At 33.6% G+C, this 26,540-nt stretch overlaps 13 protein-coding genes and 2 pseudogenes across 15 annotated transcripts, besides 5 other annotated features; 9 read left to right on the forward strand and 6 right to left on the reverse strand.

The window, feature by feature from the left end:
- Positions 1–1,996: part of a mobile genetic element that runs on past the window's edge.
- TVAGG3_0323970 (phage tail repeat-like family) lies at positions 953–1,768 on the reverse strand (the record flags this gene model as incomplete). The annotated part of the gene is made up of 1 exon (XM_051230239.1): positions 953–1,768. A coding segment is annotated over one exon (816 nt), but the record flags the coding sequence as incomplete, so codon positions are not given.
- A 525-nt stretch (positions 1,997–2,521) lies between the features above and the next one.
- TVAGG3_0323980 lies at positions 2,522–3,370 on the forward strand (annotated as a pseudogene). The gene has a single exon. A coding segment is annotated over exon 1 (849 nt).
- Positions 3,371–3,636: 266 nt separating this feature from the next.
- Positions 3,637–3,999, reverse strand: TVAGG3_0323990 (uncharacterized protein; the record flags this gene model as incomplete). The annotated part of the gene is made up of 1 exon (XM_051230240.1): positions 3,637–3,999. One exon carries the CDS (start codon positions 3,997–3,999, stop codon positions 3,637–3,639), a length of 363 nt encoding a protein of 120 aa, XP_051099970.1.
- Positions 4,000–4,139: 140 nt separating this feature from the next.
- Positions 4,140–4,762, reverse strand: TVAGG3_0324000 (annotated as a pseudogene). The gene has a single exon. A coding segment is annotated over exon 1 (623 nt).
- A 468-nt stretch (positions 4,763–5,230) lies between these two features.
- Positions 5,231–6,819: a mobile genetic element.
- Positions 5,626–5,877, reverse strand: TVAGG3_0324020 (uncharacterized protein; the record flags this gene model as incomplete). Its single annotated transcript, XM_001330222.1, has 1 exon — positions 5,626–5,877. The coding sequence occupies one exon, from the start codon at positions 5,875–5,877 to the stop codon at positions 5,626–5,628; it is 252 nt and encodes an 83-aa protein (XP_001330257.1).
- A 436-nt stretch (positions 6,820–7,255) lies between the features above and the next one.
- On the forward strand, positions 7,256–8,939 carry TVAGG3_0324030 (microtubule severing; the record flags this gene model as incomplete). Its single annotated transcript, XM_001330221.1, has 1 exon — positions 7,266–8,843. The coding sequence occupies one exon, from the start codon at positions 7,266–7,268 to the stop codon at positions 8,841–8,843; it is 1,578 nt and encodes a 525-aa protein (XP_001330256.1).
- A 309-nt stretch (positions 8,940–9,248) lies between these two features.
- TVAGG3_0324040 (uncharacterized protein) lies at positions 9,249–10,430 on the forward strand (the record flags this gene model as incomplete). The annotated part of the gene is made up of 1 exon (XM_001330220.1): positions 9,263–10,393. The coding sequence occupies one exon, from the start codon at positions 9,263–9,265 to the stop codon at positions 10,391–10,393; it is 1,131 nt and encodes a 376-aa protein (XP_001330255.1).
- Positions 10,431–10,519: 89 nt separating this feature from the next.
- Positions 10,520–11,007, reverse strand: TVAGG3_0324050 (uncharacterized protein; the record flags this gene model as incomplete). Its single annotated transcript, XM_001330219.2, has 1 exon — positions 10,630–11,007. The coding sequence occupies one exon, from the start codon at positions 11,005–11,007 to the stop codon at positions 10,630–10,632; it is 378 nt and encodes a 125-aa protein (XP_001330254.1).
- A 14-nt stretch (positions 11,008–11,021) lies between these two features.
- On the forward strand, positions 11,022–12,134 carry TVAGG3_0324060 (regulation of vesicle fusion; the record flags this gene model as incomplete). The annotated part of the gene is made up of 1 exon (XM_001330218.2): positions 11,043–12,134. One exon carries the CDS (start codon positions 11,043–11,045, stop codon positions 12,132–12,134), a length of 1,092 nt encoding a protein of 363 aa, XP_001330253.1.
- An 829-nt stretch (positions 12,135–12,963) lies between these two features.
- TVAGG3_0324070 (protein transport) lies at positions 12,964–14,022 on the forward strand (the record flags this gene model as incomplete). Its single annotated transcript, XM_001330217.1, has 1 exon — positions 12,994–14,004. The coding sequence occupies one exon, from the start codon at positions 12,994–12,996 to the stop codon at positions 14,002–14,004; it is 1,011 nt and encodes a 336-aa protein (XP_001330252.1).
- Positions 14,023–14,215: 193 nt separating this feature from the next.
- Positions 14,216–16,663, forward strand: TVAGG3_0324080 (ubiquitin-like family; the record flags this gene model as incomplete). The annotated part of the gene is made up of 1 exon (XM_001330216.1): positions 14,216–16,663. One exon carries the CDS (start codon positions 14,216–14,218, stop codon positions 16,661–16,663), a length of 2,448 nt encoding a protein of 815 aa, XP_001330251.1.
- A 302-nt stretch (positions 16,664–16,965) lies between these two features.
- Positions 16,966–18,880: a mobile genetic element.
- Positions 18,090–18,349: a mobile genetic element.
- Positions 18,682–18,882: a mobile genetic element.
- A 456-nt stretch (positions 18,883–19,338) lies between these two features.
- TVAGG3_0324120 (ankyrin repeat and SOCS box-containing protein 4 family) lies at positions 19,339–20,943 on the forward strand (the record flags this gene model as incomplete). Its single annotated transcript, XM_001330215.1, has 1 exon — positions 19,339–20,943. One exon carries the CDS (start codon positions 19,339–19,341, stop codon positions 20,941–20,943), a length of 1,605 nt encoding a protein of 534 aa, XP_001330250.1.
- A 662-nt stretch (positions 20,944–21,605) lies between these two features.
- On the forward strand, positions 21,606–24,522 carry TVAGG3_0324130 (dehydrogenase-related family; the record flags this gene model as incomplete). Its single annotated transcript, XM_001330214.2, has 1 exon — positions 21,617–22,729. One exon carries the CDS (start codon positions 21,617–21,619, stop codon positions 22,727–22,729), a length of 1,113 nt encoding a protein of 370 aa, XP_001330249.1.
- A 178-nt stretch (positions 24,523–24,700) lies between these two features.
- Positions 24,701–25,589, reverse strand: TVAGG3_0324140 (protein kinase regulator protein; the record flags this gene model as incomplete). The annotated part of the gene is made up of 1 exon (XM_001330213.2): positions 24,816–25,589. One exon carries the CDS (start codon positions 25,587–25,589, stop codon positions 24,816–24,818), a length of 774 nt encoding a protein of 257 aa, XP_001330248.1.
- Positions 25,590–25,674: 85 nt separating this feature from the next.
- Positions 25,675–26,469, forward strand: TVAGG3_0324150 (hydrolase activity, acting on ester bonds; the record flags this gene model as incomplete). The annotated part of the gene is made up of 1 exon (XM_001330212.1): positions 25,675–26,469. One exon carries the CDS (start codon positions 25,675–25,677, stop codon positions 26,467–26,469), a length of 795 nt encoding a protein of 264 aa, XP_001330247.1.
- Positions 26,470–26,540: the final 71 nt, after the last annotated feature.

The raw sequence follows: 26,540 nt of genomic DNA on the forward strand, positions 1-26,540 counted from the left end.
AATCCAAACAAGGACCCGTAATGTTTCTAAAGCAACAAAGAAAGCACTCATGGTAAAAATCTTTAGTTCAACACCAAATGCTTGGTTTATGGATATCTTGGAAAACATTCCGAGGTATAGAGAAGATGGACCACCATACTGGCTAATATTTGTCGGTCAAAACACAAGATACTGTGAAGCCATACCATTACAGTCCAAAAATATTTTAGATGTGAAAACTGCTTTGACAATATTCGTTGACAAATACCATCCAACAAAACTGACATCTGACTGTGAAAGTTCTTTCAAATCAGACGATATTAAAAACTATCTGCGTTCAAAAAATGTAAACCAATATTTCATTGTCGACCAAAACCATTCTGCTCTTGGTGTCATTGACAGTTGTATAAAAATCTTAAGAGACTTAAACCAACCACAAGGTGGTGAGGTAGATGAAATGTCATATGACGACAAATATAGACATTTCTCCATGGCAAAGATGAGACAAGTTTTAAATATTTACAATAGCCGTAAACAAAAAGGTTTGGGAAACCACTCCCCCGAAGAAATGAAAAACAACCCCGACTTAGAGAAAGACTATATATTTAATAGTTTAGTCAAAAGAGACAAATAAGAAAGAATGCCGGGCTTCAAACTTAAGAAAGGTGACAAAGTAAAAATAGAAATACCTAAACGCGACCCATATGAAAATACTATTGACTATGACAACAATGGGAACCCGACAGGTACTCACCTTCGTGTTCGTAAAAATAGAAGAAAGTATACAAGAGAATATTATGAAGTTTTAGGCAAACATGGCAAAATGTACAGACTGCAAGCAGAAGATAAAACTACTATTGTCAGACCTCGTTTCAAAACTTGTTAAGGTTCAAGGTGGTATACTTTCAAAGACAGTTCCTAACAAATATAAGACAACTCCTGACGAATATGCTAAAGAAGTTGAAAATGACGACTAAGCATTTCTATACCATGCGTAAACTGTCATGTAAGGTGGCATGTAGTCTTTACTTTGTCCCGTTGTTTGCGTATACCCTGAAATGCGATGTGAATGGATTCCTCCTACCTCAGTGTTACTCCAGTAACAATTTATAGCAAACTTAACGTCCTCTTTAACATCATATCCTTTACCTTTTGTCATTCCTGACCAATCCCAAAATCTATGACTATGCAAACCTGCTTCAGATGTACTTAAATTTATGTAGTGACTGTGTGCAGGTAAGTTTTCACCTGAAATCGTTTTACTTCCGCCTGTTTCCTTTGAAGAGTTTGCACAATACAAAAACCTGTCGACTATTTGAGTCCAAGTTCCAAAACCAAGTACTACTTCTGGTCTGGTAGAGTTCATTGACGTGTAAATAGAACCTATAGGATATACTGTTTGAAGTATTTCTGTCTTTAATGTTTGAAGCTCTGTTTTGTCTGCTTTTTTATCTAACTCATCGTTAACATATGTTTTGTCAGCTTTTTTATCTAACTCATCGTTAACATATGTTTTGTCAGCTTTTTTATCATATAAATCTTGAGCAGTGAATTTAACTTTGTTTTCATCCTCCATGACATAGACATTTCTACATCTAGTGTATTTCATCGTCGTTATGTCATCCTCCGATGTTAAACCTTGTGGAAAGTTAGGAGGTTTCCAATACAATGCATCCCCACCAGTTCCATCAGGTTCTTCAACCGTTCCTGCAATATTTTCTATACCAACAGTTGCGAAGAAATCGTGTGTATGGTTCTTATCTGCCTTCTTTTCAAGGCTAACGTTTAAGTCTGTTATTTCAGAAGATGTATGTGTATGTCCAACGTCACTTTTCCTGTTTAAGGTTTCTTGTAAGTTTGTAATATTTGCAATGGTATGTGTATGTCCAACGTCACTTTTCCTGTTTAAGGTTTCTTGTAAGTTTGTAATATTTGCAATGGTATGTGTATGTCCAACGGCACTTTTACTGTTTAAGGTTTCTTGTAAGTTTGTAATATTTGCAATGGTATGTGTATGTCCAACGGCACTTTTACTGTTTAAGGTTTCTTGTAAGTTTGTAATATTTGCAATGGTATGTGTATGAGTCTTTTTAGAATATTCTTTGTCAGCTCTTGTCACTTCACTTGACATTTTATTGTCAACATATGTTTTGTCCGCTAGTTCAGGATGAGTATGTTCTTTTGTTGCATATGTTGCATCTGCTCTGTCATGTTCTTCTTGAACTTTTTCAATGACATACTCTTTGTCAGCTTTGTTGTCAACATCTGCTTTCAAAAGAAGTTCATCTATAGGTTTCTCGTTTAAAGTTCTTTTTGTTGGATTTATACAAACAGTATGGTTCTTACTGTCTTGAAACAGAAACTCGTCTGTCAATGGGTTTAATGTCAGTTTTAAGTTTCCTTCTTTCAATGACTCAGATATCTTAGAATAGTTTGAAAAGTTTGTTGTGTTCTTATTTAGAGCTTGTATAATGAGTTGTCGGTTGTGTTGTATTTCTCTCATAGACGCTGTTTCATTTGACATTTTTATTCTAGATAAAATATGCTTTCAATAGAAAAAGAAAATTCAAGAGTTGCTACAACTAAACCATTAGATGAACTTTTTACGAATGTCGGTCAAAAGTTTGAGACAGAGACCGTAAAGCATGAAGGCTATCGTTTTGACTACCCACTAAGATGGTTAAGAGACCCATCCGTCACAAAAGCTATTGGCTTTCGTAGAATGAAGTTCATTTCAGAAGCCATACATGGTTTTCCCATTTACGGTCGGTTTTGAAATTCGATACTATAACAAAGAGAAACGTACGTATGAGAAATTTGAACAGGGAAAACTTTTACAAGTTAGTTTGCTTGTAAACTTAGAAACAACTCTTCAAGCTTTTCAAGAAAAAAAAACGATATCTATCTCGAATATGCAAAACAGTACAACATTGACGAAGGAGAGTACCATCTCGATATTTTATATGACAGGAAAAATGCAACTGTTAAAATCAATAGAATAGAAGACCTTGGAGACAACGTTTATATTTCTACAAAATATAACAACTTGGCATGGTATAGATTTTTGAGGATGTTAAATCAGCCTGCAGAATATCCAGTACACCCGAACTTTTATGAAGTCGAAAACCCTAATGGAACATATGAAAATGTTTTCGACCAAGATGCTATTATAGTTCATGCTTCATTTTCTGGTGCACAAAACTCTTTTTTATGCTTGGCAAATGACTTTTACGAAAAACCTACAAAGCTATATGAACCGCCGAGTGGAAGTATTTCAGACTTTCAAGTATGGTTTACTACAGATGGAAGAAAGAGAATAATTCCATTATACCATGCGTTTTACTTAGAACTTAGTCTCATATACAACTACTATCGAACGGTAAAAATATAATTTTTTAATACGGTTGAGGTGTTGGATTTGGTTGCCAACTTGACTGTGGTGCAGGTTCAGGCTGTTGTATAACAGGAGCTTGTTCTTCTGGTTCAGGGTCTTTAGGTTATAATACCAACGAACTGACCTACTCTTTTACCAATATTTTTGACTCCGTTCCAAATTCCTCTTCCGACAGATTTTATTCCATTCCATATACCTCTTCCAACTCTTCTGAAGAAGTTTCCAATACTACTGAAGAAACCCATTTTACTATATGTAAAAATCTAATGTCCGCCTAGTCTCTTACGTTTCCTTCTGAGTTCCATAGCATTCTTTAACTGGAGCTCATACATTCTATTTCTCCTCTGGTAGAAAACATACTCTGGGTCAACTCCTGTGTTCGCGTCATCTGCATAGAGTTGTTTATATCCCACTTCAGGGTTTGTATAAAACTCTTTCCATCTCATATTTGCATACCATGGTGGTAAGCCTAACGCAGCGTCATTTGACATGGCAGTTTGCATTTGTACATCTGTTGGCACTTGACCATAGTTTGCCATTGCAGTTTGTATTCTAACTTCATTTGGAATATTCTCTGGGTTTGGTTGTCCAGGTTGCTGTGCATTCGCTAAGTTCTGTGCGTCCATTTTAATATTAGATAAAAATATCTCTTACGAGTACATATGCTGAACATTTGCTGGTATTGGTTCATCTTCATATTCTCTATATCTTTCTGCCACGTCAAATAAGTAAATGACACAATGGAAAAAACCTAAAACAAGTAGTCCTATTTCAAACCACATTTACTTACCAATAAAATTTCTTTGTTATGACACTTTCTCCAGTTTATAGGACCTCTCTCATATTCTATCTTATCGTATCTAAAATCATAGTCATGTATGTCCTCTAACCATCTCATGACACTTTCCAAACCACTTTTATCGGATGTAAAGTAAAAGCATGGATGGTTATGTAAAACGTCTAAAGTTTCTAAAGAGTCTCTCAAAGTCCAGTCTACTTGGTATTGAAAATCCCATGTGTTATAGAACGGCGGGTCTACTATAAAGAAAACATTTTCCTTGTTTTTATATTTTTCATACAACTCTGTCCAACGACATCTCACAAACTCTATACCCTCAGTATATTTTTCTATGTTCTCTTTGAAAACCTTTGTATAGTTAAGATATAAAACTTTTGACATAAGTGTTTCAATGTCATGAACTCTTATAGCACCACTATATAATAGTCTAGAAGATATACTATCCAGTCAATATACTCTGCTTTTTTCAAAACCTCTCTGACAGTATTTTTCTTATCTAATGGTATACGTTCCATCTTACCTATAGGTATCTTTTCTTTCAACTCACTCAATATTTTGTTTGTGTCTGGTATATGTTTGAGACGGTTCATATAGTTGTCGAAGTCATTGCATATAATCTTTGAGTCAGGAAATACAGTATGGCACAAATGAGATATATAGAAACTTCCACCGAACAAATCTACAAATGTTAGACCATTCGGTAGTTTCTTAAGTTCTCTCAATAGAATATCTTTACATCTACTCTTATTTCCAAAGAAGGGTAGCGGTGGTTTTGTAAAATTCATTTTATATACAATAAAAATGTTTTTTCCCTGAAAAGTGACAGAAAAGTGACAAAACATGAAAACTACTCGGTTAAGGTCTTGTCGGTTTTGTAAAATAACCATCCTATCTTGTTAAGACTTCCTGGACTGTTGTCAAAATGTCATGTTGTCTCATTTTTTCAGAGAAGTTCGTTTAACCGAGGGACCGAGGGACCTGGTGTTATACTAAACATCTTCAGGGGGCTAGAGGGGCGCAGCCCTGGAAGCCCCAATACCTTTTTTTTTTTTTTTTTTAAGGTGATGTGATTTTTGCATCCCTGGGATGGACGATACACCCAAAGTGTCACCTTTTTGGGATAACATGAATTTTAAATATCATGAGAGTTCTGCAAACCATATGCACAATATCTATTCAGCCTGACTTCTTGTATATATGAGTTAGACTTCTTAAATATTGTGCTTGGGGCGATATAAGCATTTCCGAGATTACCATCGTGCTCTATAGTATGCTACTTCTCCCTGGTTCTAGCTCAGTTCCAAGGATATTGGCGTTCAAGGATTTGGCAAGGTCCTTCCGAAGTCTCTCATTCGATGAGAGATTTCGGAAGAATCTTGCCTTAAAGTACTCCAACTCTTGTTCTTTTGTTCCTAAATAGTGAGAAAAGTTATTTGACTACTTAAGGTAGAGATTATCCGAGGTCCCTCATTTGATGAGAGGCCTCGGATAATCTCTGCCTTAAAATTGTACACTTGTAGTCCATGAGAGTGTAAGTATACATTGATAGGACAGCTTTCTTCTGAAGTCTTAGATTTGATGAGAACCTCAGAAGAAAACTGTCATATTTTATAGTAAAAGGAGTTTCAGGAGCTCCAAAGCTCCCTTTCGTAAGGAATAGGAGCTTTGGAGCTCCTGGTTCGTAGATGTGCTTCGCATCTTTCATCAGCAAAGGACATTTACCATCTAGGACTCTGTTGATGGAGACTCAGGAGCTCCAAAGCTCCCTTTAGTAAGGATTAGAAGCTTTGAAGCTCCTGGTTCGTAGACGTGTTTCGCATCTTTCATCAGAAGAGGCCCAAATGGTAAATAGCCTCTGCTGATGAGCTTCAGGAGCTCCAAGGCTCCCTCTCGTAACGATTAGGAGCTTTGTAGCTCCTGAAAGTAAGGTAGGATTGCTCTGATCTCTAATCAGTAGATGCCATGCCTCATTATGAACTCTACTGACAAGAGATCAAGAGCTCCAAGGACTCCCTTTTTAGTTAGTGGCGTTCTCACCATTTAGTAGGATTGCTGATCCTACTAATGAAGTGATCACTTAGTATACGTTTTGAATAAATTGAATTTTTTTTAGAATTTAGTATTTTTGATAGACATCACATGTATATTATAAATACATAAATATATTCTTTAATTCAAAAAATTCAATTCGGTTTTGGGATGGGTATCCCAGCCCCAAGTATTCAATTTTATTCAATTTTTTAAGAATTTTGGGTTGGGATGCCCAGACCAAAACAAGCTTTATATTTTGATGTGTAGATACGTATGTGTGCATCATTGTTGTGTTATATATTATGTTTTTAATGAAAAAAAAATCTGATTCAAAAAAAATTATCACTAATTAGTTGATAATATAAAGAAAAAATAGATAAATTGTATGTTTTGAGAGTATTTATCCACATTCACTCATATGAATTTCATTAAATAGTGTCTTTTTACTCCCAAATTTATTTTGAATTATTGAAATCAAAGAAAAAAAATCAGAAAAATTTCTCGAAATTTTTATTTTCAAAAAAAATTTGGATTTTATATTGAAAACTGACACTGGGAGGACGATAGGGCTGGGATTGGAGATACCCCGCTCACTTGGGAAAAATACGGATCTATATTTTTGTAAAATTGACACTGGGATGACGATAGGGCTGGGATCTTATCCACCCCGTTCATTTGGGAAAATTGCAGATCTATACAGAATCTGAATAAAGTGTGTATTAAACTCATCATGAGTGATCTTTTTCGTTTAATTTTCATAATACGATAAAGTATATGTGTTATTAAGTAAAATATGGATAATTTAGATGAATCATATGTCTCGAAATTATTGAAAATCATTATAAGAGTCCATGCACACTATTACTGTACTTCATATATCAAGCGTAATTGGAGCAAATTTGGTCGATATCTTTGTTGTAGACGAAGCTCTCCACCCTTTTTCTAGGTAGCTTTAAATAGAAGTTTTCTTCCATGTCGACTCTGTTTTTTCTTCCCGAATCTCATCATATGTTAAGATTCTTCACAATCAAACTTCAAAATTTTCATAATTTTTTTGATTGAATGCCTCCAAAACTTCATCAACTTCAGAGTTTATTAGCACATGACGGAAACGTAAAATGCGTATCAATAGGTGAAAAGACAGGCCAAATTTATGTTTCTGGTGGAGAGGACTGCAATGTTAATCTCTGGCAAATTGGAAATTCAAATCCCAAAGTCTGCTTTGGGCCTTTTCAATCACAAATAACAGCATTGAAACTTGACAAGGAAGAAGAACGACTTCTTATTGGAATTGCCCAAGGATCTATACTTCTTTACGATCTAAATGATAATAGATGCCTTGCAACGTGGTCTCAAAACAGAGGAGAGATCACGTCGCTTGCATTTTCACCAGTTAATCCAGAAATTATACTTGCTACTGATAGAACAGGAAAATTTAACGTTTTATCAACAAATTCAAGAAAACCGCTTCAAATTTACAATCATCATACAGGGTCCATAAATACAGTTGCTATATCACCCAACGGAGTGTTTGCTGCAACCGGTGGCGACGATCATCTTATTAACGTTTATGATTTATCGAAAGGCAAGAAAGTTGTTACACTCGATGGAAATATGGATGCAGTATATTCCATATGCTTCCATCCAACCTTGAATATGATCGTTTCTGCAGGTGCTGACAGAAGTTTACATTTTTTCGACATAGATTCATTCGAAGAGCTAATGAACGACATGAATCCCGATTCAGCACCAGTAGATGCTGTTAGATTCCATTCATCAGGCTCAGTTATCATTACATGTTCTTCAGATTATCTTAAATTCGTTTCTCTTCAACCATTAAAGATACAAGACCTATTTACAATTGCCCTAGAAACTATACGCGACATCTCAGTCTCAATGGCTGGCATTACAATTGCTTCTTCCGTTGGATCAAAATTAAATATCCACAGAACGAAGCTTGAGTTCTTCAAACCCTTCAAGAACTCACCAGTATCCCTTACTCCAGAGATTGATAACATCAGCCATCAAGTAAGTCAAACTCCTCCAAGAGTTGAAATTCCAAATCAGCTTCCAATACCAACAAGGAACAGAGTTGGCAGCGAATCGAATGCTCAAACACCACATAAGCGTTCTCAGCGCCAAAGAATGAGTTTTGGCGAAAATCCAGTTTTCAAAGAATTTCGTGCCCGTAGACAGATATTTATGACCAAGATGAACGACAGATACTCCAGGATGACACGTATCAACGAGTTCATTGGCAAGAAAGGCCTCTCCAGGATGTTAGAATACTCAGCAAAAACAGGAGACATGGGCGCAGAAATTCTCACGATTTTGAGGATGAAACCTGAAGTTATTCGATTCTACCATGGTGTATTGATGATGCAGATTGTGGAGAAGATAATGACTGCCGAGAAGGACCTTGCAATTGCTACAACAGAGACAATGCTACAAACTTTTGGAAGACAAGTTTTAGACGAACTCCAAAATAAAAATGGAGAAAGATATTCACATGCAAAGAAGTTTGCGGACTCTTTCAAGTGCATTGCGCCATTCTTGAAGTCAATATCTATAAGCCAGTCTGGTTCTGCTCAAACAGCTGCTGATATTTTGGATGAATGGCAAATTTTGTTGAAATTTTGAAATATTATTATATTTTTGTTTGTATATTATTATAAATATGATTTAATCTATCCTTTAAAATACAATCTATAATTTAATCTCCAGATTTGTGAATTCAGGCGTCGTATAACTACATTGGTTTAATTTTGATATTAGGCAAATTCTTATAAGAATATAATCGTTATATAAAATGATCAATATTGATTTATTTTCGAGATATTTTTAATATCTTTATAATAAAATCATCAAATGATCATTAAATTCATAACATCATTGTATCACTAGGATTTATTCTATGATCCAAAATTTCAAGTGTAAATAATAATTATTTCAGCATGTTTTTCAAAAATCTCCCTTTTTCGCGATCTCAACAAAATCCAATAATTTGAGAAGTTTACACGGAATATAATTTGGATAAAATAAAATTCAAAACCGAAAAAATGAATGATTTGAACTCTTCTTTGATATCATGGCTTAAATTAACAGGAAAAATAGAAGATGTTAATGATGCTTTCCAGGAATTTGTTGATTACTATCCTCTAATTGAAGCATTTCATGAATTATTTCCGGAAATAGAACTTGACGAAGATAATGAAGCAGCATCATTCATGAAATATCTTGTAGATAATAGACCATCAAGCTTTTTGCCAGAACATGATTTTGATTATCAAAATTTCATTGATTGTGATTATGATTTATTCGAAGACATAGTTAAGCAAATATTATGGATGATGAAGGATAGGAAACCAGCAATACTCCAAGACCAAATCAATAAATTGCTCTCATTTCAACAAGAAGATTTACTTCGATTCTTAAAGTCATCAAATTCATCAGAAGAAAAGGAAATTCATATAAGTAGCATTAGAGATTATTGCAGATCACTTGATAAGAAAATAGAAATCGAAGAATCTAAAAATTATTTGAAACAAACAATTACTGATCTTGAAAAGAAAATCTCAGAACGAGAAGGCAACCTAAATAAAGAAAAATCGATAGAAGTTACAGAACACCACCAAAAATCTGAAGAAATTAAAAATAAAAATGTTGAATTACAAAAAGAAATCCAAAAATTACGCCTTGACGTAGATAAAGAGACAAATGAGCATAAAAATAACGATAACATGCATATAACTCGAATGAACAACGCATTATCCGAAAAAACAGAACTTACTCGAAAAATTGAACAAATGTCTCAAACTAAACAAGATGAGATAAAGTTAGATAGTGAATACCGTGCTATTTCCAAAGTATTGAACGCATCTCTTGAGCAATTAACCGAAATTCAAAATCAAAAAGAGATTTTAGCCAAAGATTATGAAGGAGAGAAACAGAAAATTGACGATTACCATGAAAAAATTAATAATTTGAACAAAAAGATTCAAGATTTGAATGACAAGATCCAAAATAACAAAAAGACTTTAGAAACCGAACTTTATCATGGAGAAACTTCAAAAATGTTGAATTATTTGACCGAGCAGAGAAATCTCAGAGATTCTCTACTTGAAAAGCTGAAAGTACTTAGAAATCAGCTCACAACAAGCTACGGAGAAGTTAGTATTATAAATAAGTAAATTATTTCATTTGTTGTTTATAAAATAATTTTATCACCAAAATTATCTCAATTTTTTATAACAAAATGATATTATCTGTTGTAATGAATCAAATAAAAACAGCAATGTTCGCTCATTTTTGATTTTGTAATAGAGTATAGTATAAATTTTACAAATTTATAACGAAAATAATATAAGACAAATATACAGAAAGAGTAAATCGCTGTGACTTCTTGAAAATAGGTAGATTAAATATTCTATTCGGCATCTTGAGTTTTGAGATTGAAAAATAAGTTTTTAACCATCTTGGACTGCTTTGCCGGGACATCTTTACGTATTGGCTTTGCAATTTCAAGTACTTCTTGCCATCCTCCAATTAAATCATCATCATCTATCTTTTTTTCAGGAACGTATGTCTTTGTAAGCTGAGATTTCTTTGCATCCTGTTCTGCTTTTAAGTTTTTATAAAATTCTTCTCTCTCTTTTTCAGCTTTTGCTTTCATTGCTTCGAATTCTTGTTTTTCGCGTTCTTCTTCCTCCTGGATCTTTTTCATTCTTTCTATCATCCATGGAGGCATCTCTTTACTTTCCTCTTCTTCGTGAGGACTCTCCTCTTCCTCATGAGGATTATCCATAACTTTAGGAACGTGACACACAAAAAAGGTGACGAATGCGGAACTTTCCAACAGTTTCAGAGGGAAGTCCTGAATTTCGAATCCTTCCTTTGATGCAACCCATCGAGGATGATACAATACAGATCGATAAAATACGTTCTTTAACTCATTCCGGATTAAATGGAGCACCTCCAGAAGATCGCGCTCTTTCTTGGCTAGCATTAATAGGATTGTATCCTATGCATGCTAGAGAATGGCCTGATATCAGGTCAGAGCTAAATCAAGTATATAGATCTTATATTGCCGAATTTAAATTAGAAGAGTGGCATAACAAAAGCATTCAAGTACATTGCACTAAAGATGTATTTGACGTTGACGATAAGTCACTTATGGATATTGTTCATAAAGATGTTGTTAGAACGGCAAAACATATATTTATGCTCCCTCCATGCCCTCTCCAGGGTGAACCTGATGATGGGTCAATGCTTGTTTTATATTCCGTCCATATACGCCGTTTAGAAAGAATATTGTACATTTTAGGAAAAGTTTATCGACCTTTTGGATATATGCAAGGATTTAACGAACTTATTATGCCATTTTATACAGTTTTCTATTCATCAAAATCAATATTTCACGATGATATCGAAGTTGAAGCTTTATCTTTTAATTGCTTGCTGCGCTTACTCGGACAAACTAATCTTATTGAATTATTCATGACAATGAACAAATCAGAAAATTTACTCGCAAGATTAAGTTTGTTTAATAAAGTTTTAGAAAGTAAGATTCCAGAAATCAACAAACACTTGAAGCAACAGGATATCTATCCACTTCTTTATGCATTTAAATGGTTCTGTCTTCTATTTTGCCAGAATCATGAGATGCCAGTTATTCACGAAATTTGGGATTCATTACTGACTCATTTTGACAGACTTATTGACTTTGCTTTTTACATCGGCGCCGCAGAAATGAAAATGGTCGAAAATCAAATTTTGAGTTCTCAATTTAGTGATACGCTTCAAATCTTGCAGAACATACATATAAATGATATATATTCAGTACTTAGCATCGCAAATAAATGGTGGCATGATGATACAAAGCCTCATATGCTCAATTCACTTAAAGGAGCAATTAAATCCTTTATGCATTAATTGCCTAATGCCATATTACAACAAGAAAGCTATACATTCCATTTTGTTGTTTATTTTTCTTAAAAATACATTTTCCGATCAATTACACTTTGAATTCATGCTCATTGGAGCAAATAGATATCAATCTTACACTATTTTAAGCAATTGTCAAAAATCGGTTCTATCGATTAACATGTAACTTTCATATTAGCTGAACAACGAATGATTAGCTATCTACTATCAATGCAAATAATAAATGCATTGTAAAAAACATATTTAAGATCAATTTAATCAATAATTTTCTTAACACAATTATTTCATTAGATAATTGTGGCTGCATCAATATGTATGTATCGTACTAGACTTATATCCATTGTAATGCTAATTTTAAGGCAAATTCCGAAAAATGAGTAATATCGCTTAAAAGATGACCGAATTAAAGATATGGCAACAGATAATTCTAAATAACAACTTTCAACCATTGAAATGAGTTCAATAGGGAAAAATGTTGTGGATTATTGAAATTACAATGCTTCAAATCAAAATCCTGGTATAATCAAAATATGCATTGAGTCATTTATTTAAATTTTGAATTCCATTACGGTGGCTTTCCATTTTTTTGCGGTTACATCATGAATAAAATTTTTTAATCGTTTTTATATTGACTTTTGATGAAAATTTGCATGTTAAATAGAAAACACTATCATTACAAATCATCCGATGACACTTTTTATCGGTAATTATTTTGCTTTTACATTGCATTAAATTTATAATAACACCCAAAATTTGAATTATATTTTTTTTGATAAAATTTCACACATTGAATTCATATCGGGCGAAAATTCAATTTTGAGAGTTAAATTTTAGATCATAATTATCAATGACGAATCCTTTCGAAACCATTGATGATGATTATAATCCATTCGTAAATGATAACGCACCAGCTACCACACCAGTTTCAACTCCAGCACCAGCTCCAGCTCAAGCACCTCCACCACAACAACCAACATACACTCCTCCTAAGACAGAAACAAGCGATAGTAAGCCACAGAAGTCATCAAAGAAGGAACCATCATTCATACCATTTCCTGGCAGCGTAATGAAGGATAGCGCTACAGGATTTAGCTTATCCGAAAAAGATTTAGATGAAAGAGAAAGAGCATTAGCTGAAAAAGAACAGAAAATTGCACAGAGAGAACGTGAGATAGAGGAGGCGAAGGCAAATGGAACTTATAACCATCTCAATCCACATAAAAGAAACTTCCCAATAATTCTCAACTGGTACAAGTACTATCCAGATGAAGACATACCAAAAGATGCACAGCAGTTGGTCAAATTTAATATGTGGACCCAATATTTAGGCGCAATTCTTTTAGCTCTCAACTTTTTAGGATGTCTCTTCTTATTAGCCGCTGGCGAGAAAGTCAAGTCACCATCCGCTAGTATATTATTCAGTGCTATATATCTCATCATCATGGTACCTATTTGCCTTGATATTATCTTTATGGTTTTGTATAATTCACTCAAAGAGCAGAAAGGCTTGAAGTTCATTGGCTATCTTATCGGTTTCGGCGTATACTTAATATTCATAGCATTCCTCGCCATCGGAGCATTTGAATATGGCTCAGTTGGCTGGGTTATTTCAATCAATGTTCTCACAGGCGAGACAGGAAAGTGGGTTGGTGGATATGGCATCGTATGGTCAATAGCCGCAACAGCATTCGTTGTTATTTGCGGTTGGCTCTGGTACAAAGCTTACAAATATTACAAGAGTGGCTCATTAAGTACCAAAGCATTTACAGAAGCTGCTGCACTTGCTACAGACTATGCCCGTGAGCATCCAGAACAAGTTGCTTCAGCTGTTTCTACTACATCTAATAATACTGATTAAAAAAAAATAAAGAAGTTCTCTATTTATTTATTTAGATTTACGATTATTTTTTCAATGAAAAACGATAATTCTTTTTTACAAAAAAAAGCCGTTTTATTTTATCTTACAAAAAATATTTTACATAATTTAGAGACAACAAATAAAAATATATCGAAATCATCAATTCCTTGAAAAAAAACAGAACAAAAAAATTCATTTCATTTTTCTTCAAATGATTTCTCAAGACAATATAAATGATGATAAGACTCAGGAGCAATCTCATTCAATAACAATCCGTTTTCCTAATACAGAATACACCGAAATGAAAGTTCCCTTGAGAAATAAAGAAACAGTTTCAGATGTAAAAATTATGATTCAGAAATACTCAAAAATACCAGTTGACCAGATAGTATTGCGTTGCAATACTGAGATAATCCAAGATTCAACGGTTATTTCTAAACAATACGAGGATAAAGATTGGGATTGTCTTTTTGTACCAGAAATAGATGAAAAATCAAAAGAGAATTATTACAACAATAATAGCACTGAGAACAAATATTCCAGATCAGTCGAATTTCTTGAAAAGCTCAATTATTCAAGAAATAGTATTGTTAATGCACTTAAATCTTCGAATGGTGACTTGAATAAAGCTATACAGTTGCTGTCGGCCAAGCCCGTCTCTCCTCCAGTGTCTCCAGAAAATTCCGCCGACGAAGCACCGACAATAATTGATTCTTCATCTTCATCACCAAAAAGAATTACAAACCACCGCCAATATATTGATGGCAGCGAAAGTTCCGAAGATGAACAAGAAAAATCCAAAAAATCGAAGGATGAAAAATATAATCCAGAACAAAATACAAATACGAAGCCAAACAAACAAGGAAAACTCTCACATAAATCAAAACGTCAAGATTCAAACGAAAAAATCAACACACAAATCGATGAAGAAAAAAAATCTCAATTAAACAATCGATTGCTACTAGCAGCTCAAGACATAATATCGCCATCAAATACAAATACTGTCAAGACAGAAACAGACGAAAATTCCAACGATGAAGATATTCTCGATAAAGCTACGAATCCTCCACTTCTTCAGCATAGCAGCGCGGTTAAAAACGTTTCCTACGCAATTATTGATGTAGAAAACCACAAAACAACAGACTTTGTCCAAGGAGTTATCACAATTCAAAAACAAGGCGCAATTACTAAGACAAGGAACTTCCTTGTTAACAGTCTTTACATAACTAAGCCAGAATTCAGCTTAATTTTGAAGATTCGCCAACAACCAGGATTACGTGATAAAATATTAAACGAAAAATCGAAAATAATACGCGATTTAGTACTACTAAACAGACTACAGATTACGTTCATCAAATTGGTCGGTCTTATTAAAGGATGCGACTGTCATCCGGAAGAAGTCTTCAAACGGATCTCAGAAAACTGGGAACATATCACAACAGATGAACTAAAGATGATTATCAAGATCAGAGAAGATCCTTCTATACTTCCTCCCAAATTACAGGGATTTAATGTCGAAAACGACCCTGTAGACGTCGTAGATTCACAGTTTCCTATTGGAAATGACATAAAAAGCAAGTTCTGCGCTATAATTGATACTAAAAACATCAATATGAACGAATTGATGAAAGCAACACATAAATTCGACCAATCTATAGCATACAAGACATGGTCTGGCTTTATTAACGATTCGCAGTACATTACTCAGCATGAACTTGAAGAAATCATGGAAATCAGAAAACATCCGGAAACATTACCAGAAGAATTAGTTCAGATGATATCAGTTAGCTCCGGAAATACACAGAACCTCATAGTTCTCGATCGTACTGAACATTCAGCTGCAGATATTGTCAAAAGAATCAGATCTGCAAATGGATCAGCAGATTCCATTTATCATACCGTTTTTAATGATGTGCCAAGGATATCTGCAAACGAACTTCGCGTAATCCTTCACAAACGAAAAGATGAAGTGACCACTCAATTCGATACCCCTGAAGAACAAAATCCGCAGCCCCTCATGAAAACAAGAAAAACCGCAAAAACTTCGTATAAGAACATTATATCGTCCGAAAACAGCGACAGTGAGAACGACTCATCCTTCAAGGATAGTCCAAGCGGCTCTGCTTCATCAGGATCAGCTTCTTCAGCTGAATCTGATGGAGATGCGGAAGAAAATGTTCAAAATCAGATCCACATAACAACGAGGAGACAGTCCGCTGCACAGGCAAAGCAATTAGAGTCAGAAAGTTCTTCTTCTGACGATGATGATTCCGGTAATTTCAAAGATCCGTCATTTAGTACTAAAACTAAGACTAAAAGAGGATCGAGCAAGATGAGGACAAGGAAGAGTGATAATGCAAAGCACAAGGAACAACAATTGAAGAGATCTCATACTCCAATCAAAGTTACATCGGAATATTCTGAAGATGAACAGCAAGAAAGCAAGGAACAGACAGAGAATAAACAGGAACAAGAGATTGCTAAGCCACACGTTGACTATTCTCAGAAAGAAGTTGAAGATTTCACTCAGAGATTAAGAGAACTCGTTGTGACCAAAGAAATCGCAGAAGATTTAATGCAAAGATCAAATAATAACCCAGGATGGGCTATGGTATCATTCTTGTTTGAGATCTCACAGAAAGCGGGTAAGAAGGTTTAATCAAAAATGTTTTATCAATAAAATGTTTTATTTTTTTATTTAATTTATTATCTCTCAGCAAACAAATTTTTAAAATTTATTTGATTAAAATACCAAAGTTTTCTACAATTGTAGGAGTGAGCAGAGTGTCAATAGGTGTTGTTGAGCAGAAAGATATCAAATTATGCTTTAAACCTTTTCTCCTTATCTTCATCTTCAATAGACAGTACTTGTTTTCATAAACCTGCATTTATCTATATTCTAATCAGGTCTCCTAATGTTTCTCATGGTTTCTCTTGTAAATCCAGAACTTATGATAATTTTATGGCAGTCCCAACGGGAACCGCGGTAATTTACCGAGGTTTCCGCACACCGGTTCCTTTTTTTAGGAATTTTTTAGATTAAAAAATATGCTTTGTAAATCATTTTTTGTAAATCGGCAAAAATTTGGAAATATTCTGACGACAATAAATCTGGGAATAGTATTTTAAATACGAGAACAACCTATTTAAAAGTGTTTCGCTCGATTTTGTATAATTTCAAATTTTCGCATATAGCTTTCCGTGAATTACCGTGATTTTACCGCCACATCAATAGTTTACGACACTTTTCCGTAAATTGAGTAGTTTACTGCACTTTTTCCGTAAAATTGAGTTACGGGAATCCGTAAGATTACCGTACCTCACTTCTAGTTGAAAATAGCATTAGTATATAATAAATAGATATATTATTCATATTTTTGATTTTGAATTACGGAAAAAGTGAGTTCAGAACTTCCAATTATTATTTGATTAATTATGTTAAAAATACTATAAGGAATTAAAATACATAATGTTGAAATTTGAATTACGGAAAAAGTGAGGGTGAAAGTGAAGTGAAAAAGTAAGATATTTTTTGTTGAAATAATCATAGTTGTACAATTTTGAAACTATATGTAAAGCTATAAATTGAATAAATTCAAAAACAAAAATTGTTTATTCTTATTAATAAATTTATATTAATCAATATTTGAACAACCCGTAATTAAAATTGAATTCCTCTTAAAATTTAATCCATACGTTAATTTTTAATTTGCTCGGCGAATGCCGAGCTTCCCTACTTCTCTTGTCATTCCTTCAAAAACTCTAATCTCATCGCACTTACAAACATCATGATTTGATGTATTGTCGAGAAATCTTAGACTTGTTTGTCATTTGATTATAGCATTTGAAAGTCATCTCGAAAATCGATTAACAAGACAATTTCCCAAACATCTACATACAAGTAGATGATGGTAAACCCATTAGAGTTGTTTTGCTATGATTCCTCCAATCTTATGATGAGAAAAATCATATCAAAACAGCTCTAATCGAACATTCTACACAGCTTAGCATCCAGCTAGTTCCAAGTAATGCGATTACAACATCAACGGCCAAAGCCTTTCAGAGTCCTTTAATCATTTCTTCTCATCTCAATGTGAAGTGGCCCCAAACGAACTACAAGCTGACGTTACAACGCATTACAACCCGGTTAATACGAGCATATACATTAGAGCTGCTTTGTTATGATCTCCCTCATCAATTGATGAGAGATCTCATTATGAAGCAGCTCCAATCGAACTAAAAACCTACATACAAATGAGTGAAAACAAACTCATTAGAGTTGTGTTGCTTTGATTTCTCTCATCAGAAGATGAGAGATACCAGAACAAAACAACTCTAATCAAACTTTCTACACAACTCAGCACAGTATCAATGCAAAGTAATGCGTCTGTATCGTTAACAAGCAAAGTTGTTTCGGGTCCTTCCATTTTGGAAGAATTCGGAACAACTTTGCGAATTGATAGTGTAAACCCATATACATGAAAGCGTGCATGCATAAAGACAGGTATTGTCAGCAATGACTACCTGCCCAGCTATGAGTGATCAGAGAATTACCATCTCAGGCTTTTTGAGAACGTTTCAGCCAGGACCCTCGTATGTTGACTGTGAGAAAGGCATCCTTTATCTGAAATAGATGCTTTTCCAACAATCAAATTCGAAGATCTTCGACGTTGTTGTAAAAAGAGAAGGAGAAGGAAAGAAGAGGAAGGAGAGGAAGAAGGAAAGGAAAAGAAGAAGAAGAAAAAAGAAAAAAAAGAAGGACATATTAAATATAATGCGCACTTAATAGTGCCGAGGTGGCGGAGCCGCCGAGGCGCGATTTTTTTGACCCTATATTACCACACGGCAATGTTTTTCTCGATTTTGTACAGCCCTAGATAATTTCAAGCACTGAATATTCAGAAGACAAAAGGCTGCAATTCGTCATGTTTACTCAATATTGTCCCCTAGATACTTTATATCAGAATGGATTGCTAGCATTTCATTTTGATGGGGTCGATTTTTCCATTCATGGAATTAGTCTAAACTCGTTTTCTAATCTTTAGTGCATATTCAATTTGCTATCGTCTGATATTTATTGGAAGCGCATCGTCGGAGAGAACATTATGGAAAAGTTCAGATCCAAACCGGTCTGGAATATCAATGGGACTCGAATAACATATATTAGTCAATACTATGCTAGTTTTTATTAACACGAATTTCTTAATTAAACCCTTTGATACGATGATGATTAACACCAAGTTTCAATTTTCGAAAATTTTGATTCTAGGAATAAATACAAACACTTTTTTTGTATTGAAATTTCTAGAAATTTTTTTCAGCCGTTTTTTTTAAATGAAGCCCAAATATATCCACCCAAAAGAATACACTGAATTGCGAAGTATCTATAAATACTATATCGATACGTATAATGTGCTGTACCAGTTAAAAACAGAAAATGAAGAAGAATTAAACTCTATTTACAAAATTATCAAAACAGAACTGATTGACTCAAGGAACTATTCCCCAACAAGTATTGTCAAAGATGTTTTTAGCATCATCATATTCAATAACCGCTATACAAACTCATATTTGACTCTTGCCAAATTCATTACTGATGATTATCATTTAACACAGATCGACGATAATTATTTTCTTCCATACATCCTGTTTTATAAAAAATATGGAATTAAATTAATCAACCATATTGATTGCAAAAATGATTTCACAAATATCGATATTCATAGAGAAAATACCATTTGCAATGCAATTATGTATAATGACCTAGAAAGATTCATCTTTTTTACGGAAAGAGAAGGATTTGATAAAGATCAAAAAATTTCAAGCCATTTATATCCATATGGATATAATTGTTATTCATTACTTGAATTATGTTGTTATCATGGAGCTGTTGATTGTTTCAAGTTATTAAGATCGAAATTTCAATTAGAAATAACTGAAATATGTCTTGAATTTTCATTTTTAGGAGGAAATGCAGAGATCATGAGTGAATGTTTGAAATATCAAACACCAAATAAAGAATGCATGGAATATGCAATTATCTCACACAACATTGATTTTGTTACGTTCTTGATGAATGAATACAATATAGAGATCAATTTATTCTATTGCGAAACATTCAAAAATCTTGAAGCATTTTTAGTTTATTTGGATCAAACTAAAGATGTTAACAAATGCTTATTTTACTCCTCGATATTTAATATTCAATCTTTTTTCGAATACCTCCTTTCTCTTGGTGCAAATATCAATGAACAATATGATCTTGGAAGAACCGCTCTTCATATGGCAACCCTAAATAATCGTAAAGAAATGGTCGAAATTCTTATTTCAAAAGGTGCAAATATCAATGAACAAACTAATTATGGGGAAACAACTCTTCATTTTGCAGCAGAAAATAATTATAAAGAAATAGTTGAATTCCTTATTTCACATGGTGCAAAAATCAATGAAAAAGATATTAATGGAGCAACCGCTCTTCATAAAGCAGCAGGAAATAATTGTAAAGGAATAGTTGAATTTCTTATTTCACATGGTGCAAAAATTAATGAGAAAGATCATAATGGAATGTCCATTCTTTATTATGCCGCACGCGGACAAAGTAAAGAAACAGCTGAACTTCTTATTTCACATGGTGCAAATATCAATGAAAAAGATAATCATGGATTTACCGCTCTTCATAATGCAGCTTTGAATAATGGTAATGAAATAGCCGAACTTCTTATTACACATGGTGCAAATATCAATGAAATAGATAATGATAGAAAAACCGCTCTTTGTATTGCAGCAGAATATAATAATAAAGAAACAGCTGAAGTTCTTATTTCACATGGTGCAAATATCAATGAAATAGGTATAAGGGGAAAAATCGCTCTTCATTATGCAGAGAGAAATAATTATGAAGAAATAACCCAAAACCGTTGCAATTGCAGGTTATTTTAAAAAGAGTTTACATTGAGTATCTCTAGTTTTATTATAACCTAATGCACAACAAAAATATCAAATGATTCAATTTCAAATATCAAATTTCTAAAAGTCATCAATAATGCCACCATTTTATTTCAAAAATATATAGAAATTAAAATATAGCATTATCTTGCTTCTTTTAGACTAAAATAATGCAAAATCTACTATTTTTTTTTCAAAATTTCACATATCAAGCTTGGCAATTCGTGATGAACAAAATTCGCGTTTTTGGCAGTTCCGACATCCTTATGTGAATATGGAAAATAATAATGTCCTCTATAATTAAGTTTTTCCTAAAAAAAAATTGATGGTATCGCTTTAGAGAATATTTTGATTGAATCAATTATGAAAATGTGTGATGAACACTTCCTCATATATCCAAGTAAAACACTAAAATGTTTTGGGATAAAATTTTACCGGTTCTTTCTTAATGATATCATCTAAAAACGGGTCTTTAAAATTTTGGGCGAAACAACGATAGGGCCCTCAATTCTCTCAAATTTTGAGGGGGATGATAATCTAAAAAATTTGAAATCAGCTTATTACAATATTACAATTGTATATCATTAACTCAAAGATTGTCCACTTGACAATGAATAATTCCAAATTTCGGCTCAAAGCAAAATTCTGTCAATTCACCTTTATTCAAATGACTCATGGAAATGTTACATTGATCGGAGTTGGCCGTCTTGGTATATGTTCAGCACTCGTATTTGAGAAAGCTGGATACAACGTTCTTGGTGTTGACCTTTTCCCAGACTATGTCAACGCAATTAATAACAAAACTTTCGATTCTCCAGAGCCGCAAGTTAACGAATTCTTGAAAGAATCCAAGAACTTCAGATGCTCAACTGATATGAAGGAAGGTATCGAATTTTCGGACCTTTTGTTCATCTGTGTTGATACTCCATCAACAGGTGGTGACCGCCATTACGACCACTCAAAGCTTTCAAGAGTTCTCTCTGTAATAAACAGTTTCAAACCTGAAAACAAGCACGTAATGATCATGTGCACTGTAATGCCAGGATATATCCGTGAAGTTGGCCGCTATCTCCTTCGTGACTGCAAGAACACAACACTTAACTACAACCCAGAATTTATAGCTCAAGGCGCAATCATGAAAGGCTTCCAAAATCCAGATGTCGTTCTTATTGGTGCCGAAAACGACGAAATCGGCAACAGACTTTCCGAATTCTACAAGAACATAACTACAAATGAACCATATATTGCAGTTATGAACCCAGAATCCGCTGAATTAATGAAGATTTCCCTTAATTGTTTCATTACTACGAAAATTGCATACGCAAACATGATTGGCGACATCGCGGATCTCACACCAGGTGCCGACAAATACAAGATTCTTGAAGCAATCGGACACGATTCAAGAGTTGGCTTAAAGTGCTTAATGCCTGGCTGGTCATTTGGCGGACCATGCTTCCCACGCGATAACCGTGCTCTTCTTGGCTATGCCGAGAAGATTGGCTTCGATGCAAAAATTTCTCGTGCAACAGATCAGGAAAATAACGACCACACAAGAATTATGGCAGAAAAATACCTCGCAGAGAACAAGGATGAATACGAATTTGTTAACATCGCTTACAAAGAACCTTGCAACGTTCCAATTATCGAAGAATCTGCCAAACTCAAAGTTGCCGAGTATCTCGCAAGGCACGGAAAGAAGGTTGTCCTCAAGGATAAGAAACACATCATTGAGGTCGCACGCCGTGAATATGGCTCATTATTTACTTATGTCGAAATATAAAAAGCCTTGTTTCTGATGGTAATATGACTTTTTCGCTGATTTGTTTATATTTACAACAGAACATATAATGCAAACTTACTTATTTTAAAGGTACTGACACTTTATGACCTTAAATTTTCAAAAATGATGAAGTATTTTAAACAGCCATAAGTAACTATCTATTGTAATTCAGCTTTAAAGATTATCAGATAAGTATTTTAAAGATCAAAATAAATATTCTCTGCGCAGTATGTCTTATGTTTGTCCATCTTAACCACATCGTAAAACTATTATCAGATTTGAAGTGTCAGTACTTTTCTTATTTTGAAACAATTCTCTTAATTATCACTAATAAAACATGAACAATACCATTTTATTTGCACAATTATCTGAATTATAAACAAACACTTCTAGCCCAAGAAAAACTCCTTTTCTCTGCATTAGATCTAATTTTCGATACAAAGTTACAAAATGTTAACCCAACAGGTAGATCCATGCAAACTCCTCTATCCACCTGTAGAAAATTTAAATAACCTCTAATTTCATATGGTTCAAATGTTAATGATAAAAATATAAATGAAGAAACTCCGCTTCATTATGCAGGACAATATGATTAATATAATAATGTATGTCTTCTTATTTCACATGGTGCACACGTCACGGCAGAAATTATATCATTACAAATCCTTAGTAAATTGTAAAAGTCTATTCTTCTTCAATGTAGGAACACCTTTTTAAAGAAATCACCCCCTTCAATTCTTTCAATTTATGGAAATATCTTTTAAAAATGGTGTTACAGCGCAAATCATCATTGATACATGCCTTTTCATAATTTTAGCCTATATGTCATTGTCAGAGGATAGATATTCATACGAATTGAAGAAAAAACGTATATCAATCATTCATAATAGACAACCTTACGATTTTAACATTACGTCCGAAGTCGCATTTTCACATATAGCCGTTTCTTGTATGTTTTATAAGCATTTATATCAAAAATCTTATTCAAACATAATTTCATACGAGTTAGACATTATTCATCATAGTAGATACGGAGACGATAGAAAATTACACCTGAAACAATCAAAAGATTTATCAACGACCCAAAATATTACGTTGTACGAATTTAATAACTTAAACGTTAAAAATACAGAGTTTAATTTAACCATATTTGAAGGAGGTATGGGGTTTGAAGCATTCGACATAGAAATGAAATCAGATAAACCAAGAACATTCATGAAAAAAGTTAATATTTCATTATCATTGTTGATAATTCTTGAAATGATATACTTTAAGCTCCTATCTAAAAAACCAAAGCAGAGTGGATTATATTTCGTTTTGAATCTTTCAATGTTAATTTACTTGATTTTTTATTATATCTGTGAATGGTCTTTGCTCATGACTTTTCCATTATTAGTTTTGGTATTATATACAAGTATTGTTCAAAAATTCGGAACAACAAAACATATTAAAGTAATTAGTTCAATAATAATGGTTTTATCACGAATGTCTTTTATTTTCATTCAGAATGACTTGCTTAGAGCTTATTTACCACTTATTACAATTCTTATTTTAAGTATTTTTATGAAAAAGAACTTAAGACAAATTTTCATTATAATTTTAATCATACCTGCAATTTTCCATACTGTATGTATACTAGTATTTGCTGATTCAATGAAATTAACACAATTATTTAATCTTATTTTCTTAATTTTTGATTTCATACCATTCCATCTTTTTAGCACTTTCTTGATATCATCTTCTAAGAATGAAGACTAATTGTTTGTATATAAATTATATTTTTTAAAAAATTTTACTAGCTGTTTTTACTATCTGGAATATTACATTCAAATATCCATATTATTGTGATTTAAGCTTAATATATATTGGCGATCGCCGTGAAAAAAATATTTACGATCTTTTAATAAAGAGTCCACAGCTTGTGCTATTTCATCTTAATCAAAGACTACTTCTAATGAAAACACGAAATAATCAATACAGGATTAATTTTAATATAAACACAACAATTATATTAACAAAATATATAATATTCAGATCTATATTAACAAAATATTAACGCAACAAAACAACTAAATATATCCAAGTACTAAAACGGATGGACTCCTCTCTTATGAGAATCAGCAACTCTAAATCCGTAAACTCTCTGTTCAAGCATACGAGCACTTTCAAGAGGTTCTAAATGAGGATAAGTTCGAAAGAAAAATGGTCCAAATGAAGTTCCAAAAGATGCTCCATCGATATTTGAGATTTCTGTGTTATATGAATGGAAAATATCTTTGCACCGTGGGCAATATATACAGCACTCTGAAATCCCGAGTTGGTCTGAAATTCCGCATGGGACAACGTATTGTCCACGGCATTCAGTTCTTGGACAAACTCCGTAGACACCTTGCATATAGTTTTGGAAAACTTGTTTTAAGCCTTCTTCAGATTGTACATATCGCTGATGAATTAGAAAGTATAGATTTTGGATTAGAGCATCTAAAGTAGGTTTCGACGGATCTTCAAAATATAGCTCTTCAGGAGGTACTTGCTTTAAATCTCTTATAATTTCTAGTGCTTCAACGTATTGCGGAATTTTTTCTGAAAGTCCGTACAAATTAAAATCTTCTAAAATGTATTCATCGGGGACTCTGAGCAGCCACTTGGATTTGAACGAACTTAGATAATTGTCTATCCAGCCAGAGCTTGAATTTTCTGAATCATCGCTTGAATCAGGTGGAGTTTCATCATACCATGATGATAAACTTACTTTCGACAGAATTGGAAAGCTATTTCTTCGTCTCCTATCTGTTAACATGTTATGCGAAGACGAAATAACCCGAATTCTGACGGATTTTTGAAAGAGTAATTCAATCATTTCGCTTTTTAAAAGTGTTCAAAATATAATTTACTTCCAAATCAAGTTGAAATTAAAAAAAATTGAAATATTTTTCTTTTCAAATATGGCTCAGCATCTTTATGTTGACTGTCACTGCCATTTGGACAGTATATGGGAAAAATTAGGCAAGAATTTAGATGATTCATTCGATGAGTGGACAGCTTCATGGCCAGAAGGCTTTGATGGCTGTCTTTGTGCATTCAGTGAAGATTTTGAAAAAACAATGAAGTTTGTTGGTCGTAATCATCCAAAAATCTTCGGAGCTCTCGGCCAGCATCCTCATGGAGCTTCCAATTACAATGAAGAATACGAAGCAAAATTAATTGAATTATTAAAGCATCCACAAGTTCGCGCTTTAGGTGAAATTGGCTTAGATTACCATTATACATTATCACCAGTTGACGTTCAGAAGCGTGTCTTTGAGCGTCAGTGTACTCTTGCTGTCGAAAGACAACTCCCGATTACAATTCATACTCGTGAGGCAGAGGATGATACATGGGATATCATTAAGCGCTGCCTTCCGAAAGATCAGAGATTTCATATTCATTGTTACACTGATTCTTGGCAATGGGCTGAAAAAGTCTTAAAAGAATTCCCTAACGCTTACTTTGGCTTCACGGGATGCCTTACATTCAAGAAATCTAAGGAAGTCCAAGATGTTTGCTCTAAAGTTCCATTAGATAGAATGCTTTCGGAAACTGATGGTCCTTACATGGCCCCAGAACCATTCCGCGGAAAAGCTTCAATGCCAGGCTATATTCCACAGATAATCAAGAAAATGGCTCAACTCCATAACGTTTCTGAAGATGTTGCATACACAACACTTAGAGAAAACGCTAGAAAGATGTATAACTTTTAATTTTTTTATAAATATAGAAATGTATCTAAAAATCTTAAAATTTTTCTAAATTATATATAATAATTATACAT

The sequence above is a fragment of the Trichomonas vaginalis genome, chromosome V, assembly GCF_026262505.1.
Source record: "Trichomonas vaginalis G3 chromosome V, whole genome shotgun sequence".
NCBI lineage: Eukaryota > Parabasalia > Trichomonadida > Trichomonadidae > Trichomonas > Trichomonas vaginalis.